This window comes from Apium graveolens, chromosome 3, assembly GCF_009905375.1.
Source record: "Apium graveolens cultivar Ventura chromosome 3, ASM990537v1, whole genome shotgun sequence".
NCBI lineage: Eukaryota > Viridiplantae > Streptophyta > Magnoliopsida > Apiales > Apiaceae > Apium > Apium graveolens.
The window spans coordinates 250,063,347-250,072,042 of NC_133649.1; the positions used below are offsets into that span (position 1 = coordinate 250,063,347).

General features: G+C 34.0%; 1 protein-coding gene across 1 annotated transcript; it reads right to left on the bottom strand.

Annotated features, from left to right (window-relative positions):
* Positions 1 to 6,966: 6,966 nt before the first annotated feature.
* On the bottom strand, positions 6,967 to 8,169 carry LOC141714940 (uncharacterized). The gene has a single exon (XM_074518433.1). It carries the CDS (start codon positions 8,167 to 8,169, stop codon positions 6,967 to 6,969), a length of 1,203 nt encoding a protein of 400 aa, XP_074374534.1.
* Positions 8,170 to 8,696: the final 527 nt, after the last annotated feature.

Consider the following 8,696-nt stretch of genomic DNA (forward strand, 5'->3'; position numbering starts at 1 on the left):
TAGATGAAACTTTTGGCACATCTACCAGCTCTTTTCAGCCTAGCTCCATCTCCACAAATCTACAAATTCAATCTCTTCAGAGCCAAGTCTCAGCACTGCAAGACTCCAATGCTTCACTCACTGCACAAGTTCAAGCCTTGACTTCTCTTGTCAAGAGCCAACAAACAGACATCCAGACCCTGGTGGACTCTCACAGGCATCTCCAAATGCAAAACTCAGTTGCCTTGGGAGCCATAATGGGAAAGCTCAACATTGCACTTCCTGCCTTACCTGCATAGATTAGGCTAGAAATTCCAACTCCCCTGCTCATGCCTGTTTCCAAGACTAAGTGGGAGATCGAGGCTAGGATTGCACAATCCAGGGATGCTAAGACACAATCTCAAGTGCCTGTTCAAAAAGGACAAAGCTCAAATCCTCAAGTTGATGTTGGAAAAGAAAGACTACTAAGGGCTGCAGAAGGACCTCATCAAGATTAGAAATTCAATGACCTTCTTGCAGCACTAGGAGTGTCTCTTCAACACAACTATATGAGTTGCAAGAAAGCTTTAGGCAAGAATATCAATTTTGTAAGAGCAGTGGTAGTAAAGATCAACAACTTTCTAGAGAAAAGAATTGTGATGAAAATAAATGATGGTGGGGTGGACAGGTGTCTTCAGGTTACCTCGGAAAATCTCCAAACATTGAGAGCATCTGAATTATATGTTATGATTAACAAAGTACACCAAGTGATTCATGTAGACACTCAACTTCTACATGAGCTTAAAAAGGCACAGATAGCAGCTTTTCCAGAAGCCTATCTATCTCTAAACAAGGGAATTGTTTATGTCTGCCTTTCAACCAAGCATGCCAAGCATCTCTACATTCCCAAACATTGTGTCAGATCAAACTTAAGGCTGCTCATGACTCTACAGTCTGATTTAAAGAGCAAGAAGGATGAGGATGTGGAGATGATAAAGATCTTGGAAAGATACATTGTTGATTATGACAACATGTTGCCTACTACTAAGTATAATTTAAGGAAAGATGAGGATGATGTCGAGCAAAAAGATGATCAAAAATCTTCTGGCTCAAATCCAAGTCAATTCTCAAAGGCAACAAGTAGCTAGGACAAAAAGCAGGAAGAGAAGAAGAATGAAGAGAGGAAAATAGGAAGTGAGAGGAGAACCAAAAAGAATCATGATGGCTCAGAACCACAACAAACCCTAAAAATCCAAACAGTCATAGCTCAACCTTTATCTCAACCTTCAAAATCAACTATCTCAAACATTATACCATCTCAAACCTCAAAACCCAAATTTCTATACAAACAAACAACCAACTCTTTCCTAAAAATTCTAATCACCACAAGCTAAACAAATCTCAAGAAAATCAAAACCTTACCTTTAGCCAAACCTTCACTAAAAGTCAATCTCAAATATGTTGGGAGAAAGCCTAAGAAATCCAAGCATACAGATGAAGGAGAAGTCACTGAAAGGGACATCTGGAACTATTTCAAGCAATCTGACTTTCTACCTTTGAATTGGGGCATCTCAGATGAAGAATATTTCAAACAACTTGCTGAGGAAATTGTCAGAGTCAGGGTTGTATCTCTAAGGGAAGTTAGAATTTACTATGAAGATGGGTCATTGACATTTCTTGGCTACACCTTAATGGATTCACTCTCTCCCACAGAAATCAAAAGAGTGATAAGTCTGCTAAAGGATAAGAATTCTGCTACTAGAGCAAGGAGATCAATTATGGCTGAATGGCTGATTGAGAGAGAAAAAAGAAGAAAAAGGAATGAAGCTAAATATGAGGAATGAAAGAAAAGGTATGATGAAGAACTTGAAATGTTTATAAAAAGGTCTGAAGAATTGAAAGTACAAAGAAGGAGCAGAATATCTAAAGATGGGAAGTTTCTCAATATCAAAGATGGCCAATTCTCAAGATTTAGAATTTATTTACTGAATAGTGTTTATCCAAGGGATGTCAGGTTTAAACTAGTAGAAGCTTTAAGTAGAACCCCTATTATAGAAGAGCTTGAGATTCTTGTTCAGTTAAGGATATTCTTAAAGAAGAAACAGAGGCAAAAATAGTCTTTACCTGACCCTTGAACTACTTAATTCTTGTAAATCTTTTTTTGTAATAAAAAGTGTAATTGTGTCAATTTTCATGTATTTACTTTACTTTCCATTTTAGTTTGGGGTTAGCCTTATTAACATGCATGAATTTTTATTAAGCAATTTTCTCACAAATTGGGGGAGATTGTTGTGCAAGACATGCTTGTACCTCAACAAGACTAAGTCATATTGACAACCCTAAGTAAGTTGTATTGTTATCTTAGTTTGTATTTGTGCTTGTAATATTTTAAAGTCTGTAAAAATATAAAGGAGCAGACTGGATTCTTTTTCCTTAAACAGTATTAAGCCTAAGGATTCTATCTGGAAGAAGATCAAGAAGATCATGTCTCAGAAGAATTTTGAAGAAGCTTGGAGTTGAATAAATCTGTTTGGATAAAAAATACTCTAAGTCAAGATCTCTACAAGTCACAAATTTCGTGTTATAGAGAAGTCACTCGAAAACTCCAGATGACTTATCGAGAAGTCAGGAAAGCTACTAGAGAACTCAGAGAGATATCGAGAAATCAATTAAAGACATGAAGTTTGGAGATATCGACAAGTCATTTCTTCACTAGACAACTCAGAGTTATCGACAAGTCTACATTCATTAGAGAACTCTGAGTTATCGATAAGTCAAAGTCTACTAGAGAACTCAGAGATATCGATAAGTCAAAATTCACTAGAGAACTCTAAGTTGTTGACAAGTCAAAGTGAAGACTTGAAGATGAGAGACCTCGACAAGCCAAAGTCTCTTATAGAGAACTCAGAGACCTCTATAAGTCAAATTCACAATAGAGTATTAGAGATCTCGATACGTCAATATACTTATCGAGATGTCAGGAACTCTATATGCCTAACTGGAGATCTCAAGGTAAATTCTCAAAGTACAAAATGCAGACCATTTTAATATTCAAGATCTACAGTCAACAAACAATCCAACCAGCTGGATTAACAAGTCTACAAAAAGCAGCTTGAAGTATGTGCAAGATCAATGGTAAAGATTATCTGACAAAGGAAGATCAAAGTAAACACAGGATGCTAAAGATATGTTAAGCCAGAAATAGAAGTTTCACTTTTCCTAAAATGGAAATGACAAGTTACAGTTTACTAAAGGTTAATAACATATCTTATTGTACACTGTGTAAACCAGCAATTAACTATATTATAAAGTTAACACTGGTCCTTTGTTAGATGTAACAATTTAAGATAGAAAAATCTTGTAACACTCTCAAAGAGAAGCTAAGCTCTTTATCAACAAAGAGCCTAGAAATTTTGTAGCAAAACATTCTTGATTTTAATATAAAATTAAGTGAGTTTTGTAATATTTATGTTCTTTATTATTGCATGCTTATATTCTGCATTAACACATTTCTCTACAAGATTTAATTTACTTTGTTCAACCATAGAGATTCAAGAAAAGCACAAAAACACCTAAAACACATTCACCCCCCCCCCATGTATGTTATTCATTTCCTAACAATGGTATATTTATACTGCTTATCTTTTGTGTATTCAATCTTTCAAGACCTTTAATCTGTTTGCTTTCATATTTTTCTCTGATACCACTTGTTAGGTAATGAATACAACACATGAGGGGTGAATATGTTTTGAATAATTTTAAGGTTTATTGAATATTTGTTACTTAGTTAACAAAGCAGATTAGAAATATAGTAATATTTTGTTAGCTGAAATAAAACAGTGCACACAATATTTCAAAACTCACTTAATTTTATATTAAAATCAAGCTAGTGTCTTGCTACAAATCATGGGTTCTTTATAAATAAAGAACTCAGCTTCTTCATTGAGAGTTACAAGAAACACTAGATTTGTTTGATATAATTTAAAAGTAAAGGATCAGTTTTTACTATATAGATTAGTAAATACAAGTTTACACAACATGCAATAGAATGTACAAAACCTAACTTTAATTTATATCTAAAACTTTCCATTTTTGGCTTAGTGTATATTTGTAAATCGTGTATATCTGTGACTTTTCTTTGTCAGTTAATCTTGGAATTTGATCTTGTACTCTTCAAGCTGCTTTTGTAGACTTTTCAATCTAAGTGATTAGATCGTTTGTTGATTGATAATTTTGAATATTTAACTTGTCTGCATTCTGTACTTGAGCTTCATATCGATATCTCCAGTTAGTTGCATAGAGAAATGACATCTCAATAAGTATAATGGTTTATCGAGATCTCTTAATTCTCTATAAGTGTCTTTGACTTGTCGAGCTCTCTGAGTTCTCTATAAGTGAACTTGGCTTGTCGAAGTCTTCAAATTTCTGCATGTAGAAATGACTTGTCAATATCTCTGAGATCTCTATAAGCATTTTGACTTGTCGATATCTTTGAGATCTCTAATGAGATAATTGACTTGTCGATATCTCCAATCTTCACATCTTCATTTTCACTTGTCGATATCTCTGAGTTCTCTAATGCATAAATGACTTGTCGATATCTCAGAGATCTCTATAAGCATTTTGAATTATCGATATCTCTAAGATCTCTAATGAGAAAATTGAATTGTCGATATCTCCAATCTTCATATCTTCATTTGGCTTGTCGATATCTCTGAGACTTCTCTATAAGCTATTTTGGACTTCTCGATAGGTTCTGGAGTTCTCAAATGACTTCTCTATATGACTTAATCTGTTACTTATAGATATATTGACTTAGAACTTTTTTTAAAAAATATTTATTCAACTCCAAGCTTCTTCACAATTTCTCTAAGGTATGATCTTCTTGACCTTCTACCAGAGTTTATTCTTAGGCTTGAGACTATTTACAGAAAATACGCCAGTATGATCTTTGACATTTTTACAGACTCGGGTAATACAATACAAAATATAAATTTAGATTATCATACAACTAATTCTTAGGGTTGTCAGTATGACTTAGTCTTGTTAGAGTACAGGCATTTCTTGAACAACAGGGGAGTGAATGTATTTCTTGGATTTTTCTTTATTTTAAACTTAATGGATTATGGTTTGAACAAAGCAGTTTTAGATATGTAGATATTATGTTTAATCAGAAAGAACACAAACACAATATATCAAAAATTCACTTAATTGTATTAAATAAGTTTGTCTTGCTACAAATCTGTATTTTTAAGAAAATAAGAACTCAGCTTCTATCTTGAGAGAATTACAAGAAAATCTAGATCTGTTTTATTTTTGAACTAAGGAACCATGCATACTTTATAGACTAGCAACAAGGGTTTACAAGACTTGCACTAAAAAGTAATAAACCATTTTCTAAAGCAACCTTTTTCTATCTCAATTTATGTCTTAGCAAATCTATGCAGAATCTAGCAGGTTTGTGACCACCCTTTGTCCAGTTAATCTTGGCCCTTGATCTTATATTCTTCAAGCTGTTTTGTAGACTTTCCAATTCAGTGAATGAATTGTTTGTTGACTGATAATCTTGAATCTTGAACTTGCATGTATTCTGAATTTAAGAAGTATGTCGAGATCTCTAGTTTTTTCTATATAAAAGTGACATATCGATAAATATAACGACTTATCGAGATCTATGAGTTCTCTATAGGTATACTTAACTTGTAGAGGTCTTTAGTTCCTTGCATGTGAAATGACTTGTCCATATGTCTGAGATATCTACATGTAGAAATGACTTGTCAATATGTTCGAGATCTCTATATGCACAATTTGACTTATCGATATCTCTGAGATCTCTATATGAAAAATTAACTTGTCGATATCTCCAATTCTTCACATCTTCATTTGACTTGTCGATATCTCTGAGATCTCTACATGCAAAAATGACTTGTCAATATCTCCAGTTCTCTACATCTTTATTTGACTTGTCGATATCTCCGAGACTTCTCCATAAGCCATTTTGGACTTCTCTACAAGTCATTTTAGACATCTTGAATGACTTCTTGATATAACTTGATCTGTGACTTGTCGATATCTTGACTTAGAATACTTTTCATAGAACAACTTTATTCAACTCCAAACTTTTACATCTTTTCTCTAAGGCATGATCATGACTTAATCTTCTTCCAGAGTTTATTCGTTAGCTTGAATCTGTTCACAGATTAATCCCACAGTCTAATCTTCTAACCATTTTTACAAACTCAAGAAATACAATTACAGATTACATAACTGATTATTAAACAACTTAATCTTAGAATTGTTAATATAACTAGTCTTGTTATTATACAGCCATGTCTTGCACAACAGTAACTATAAACCCAACCAATATATTCATCATTAAAACTATATATAATGCAATGAGACATAGTTTATATTGACAAGTTACAGTCGATTAATTGAATAAACCGTAAGAGATGGATTTAGGCATTTAAGTTATACGTCCCTAGACGAATATAACAGCATATCAAGTTGCCACCAAAATCATAAATGACAAGTTTGAAGGAGTACCAGTGATAAATATTCACTAATAAGAACCAGAATAAGAACCAATAACATTGACCCAACATATAAAAATATCACATATTTATTTATTTGTTTATTTTAAAATTCATATAAATTACATAAAGTATATAAATCATATATATATATATATTAATTAATTATTTATATAATCTATCTGGTTCAATTTTTATCAGTTCGGTTGTAACTAATAACCGAAACCACACACATGAAATCGGTTCAGTTTTAAATTTTTGGTTTCGATTTTGAGATTTTTTATTGATTTTTTCAGTTTGGACTGAATTTCGGTTTTATTTCAAAAACATTTCTGAGCTCGATTGACAATGCCCTGAATTCTTTTAGTTTTCCCTCGCACAAAATCCCCGGTCTCATTCATAATAAGCATACCCACATATGAATCCCCAGTGAACAATGATGCATCCGCATTTTTTTGAAAAAACCGCACTTGCATTAACATTTCTCAGAATCAATCATACACATAATGAAGTCTGGAGCAGTACAAGTCCACTCCATAGAGCCTGACATAGAATATGCAGCCCGAGCTAACTCATGAGCTACCATATTCGCAGACCTAAAGGAAAAACAAACTAACACTTCATCGAAGTATTTAAGAATATCAATACAATCTTCTACCATTGCATGGAAGTAAGTGTTTCCTTGGCCACTATTAACAGCATCAACCAGAAGCTTAGCATCATATTCAAAAATACATTTGCTATTCATCCATTCCTTTGTCCAAGCAAACGCTTCTTTTAGGCTTAAAGCTTCAGCCTCCCTCGGCTGGAGTCTCCCCGGCAATACAGTACTTCTGGCCCGAAGAAAGTTGCCTCCCTCATCTCTAATAATGCATCCCACCCCCACCTGTTGTGAATTCTGCGTACAAGCCGCATCAACATTTATTTTTATCCATCCTGCAGGTGGTTTACACCATGATCGAGACACACCTTGTTGTTTCATGTTAGGACCAGAGTTCTCTTCCCTAGCTCGCTGCCATTCAGTGAACATACTGCACGCTCTCGAACGAACGCCAAAAGGTGAAGTAGCATTCCGGTTCCACACCCAATCATTCTGATGCTGCCACAAACTCCAACATAACATGTAGATCATCAAAAGCTGCTCACTACTGGCTGTTTGGGACATTCGTTTTAGGACTGTTAACATAGTTTCATTTGGCCACACTGAAACCAGATTATTCAAACTAGCTGTTGTCCATACTTCTCGAGCAAATGAGCACTGAAACAGAACATGAACACCGTCCTCCTCGCATAGCTGGCACCAAGGACACATTACAGGCACATTAACCCTCTTCAACGATAAGGCCTGTGTTGTAGGTAGACAGTCTCGACAAGCCCTCCAGATTAGGTTCAGCACCTTACCTGGTAACTTCAAATTCCATAACTTCCTCCAGAATTCAGCATCTGGGCATGCAGCTTCACCTCTCAGATTTCTATAGCAGCTTTTAACTATAAATTTTCCTTTGTCGTCAAATAACCAGAACCACGTGTCATCCCTCCTTTTTGTGGATACTGGAATTTGACGGACAAGTTTCATATCCCTTTCATTCAATATATCATCCAGAACATCATCATCCCACCCACCAGTAGTTTCATCCAACAGGCTCTGCACTGTTACATGTTGTAATTCATCTACCATCTATGTCATAAGCCTACATATAAACTGCACACGAAAATCAACTTTCTAAACATGTTTAAATATTATCTAAATATTATCAATCTACATATTTGTAGATATTAATGACCATTAATATATAATAATTGGCAATTCTTCTTACTCCATCCACTTATACTAAAACAAAATACAGCTAACATCATCCTATGTTGACATCATCCTATGTGTCAACCTCTCCGCTTACATCATCTCCACTTACATCATCAAATTTATGTGTCAAGCTCTTATTAATTTTTTGCTGATATCATCTTCCATTGACAATTCCCTCCTCATTTAATTTACCTTCAATATCTCTCTTTCATTTATTATCCCCACTAATTCTCTCTTTTACTCATTTCTCATTATCTTTTTTTCTCACTTTTATATTCTTAAATTAATAACTTTTAATATTTTCATTTTCTTCACTAATTTTATCTTATTCAAAATTAATTTTAGTTAAACAAATATTAATTATTATATTTTTTATATTTAATAAAAAGTTGATGATCAAT

Bases quoted from the DNA above. Each gene is read 5' to 3' on its own strand.
- LOC141714940 (XM_074518433.1), bottom strand. From the start codon at position 8,169: ATGGTAGATGAATTACAACATGTAACAGTGCAGAGCCTGTTGGATGAA.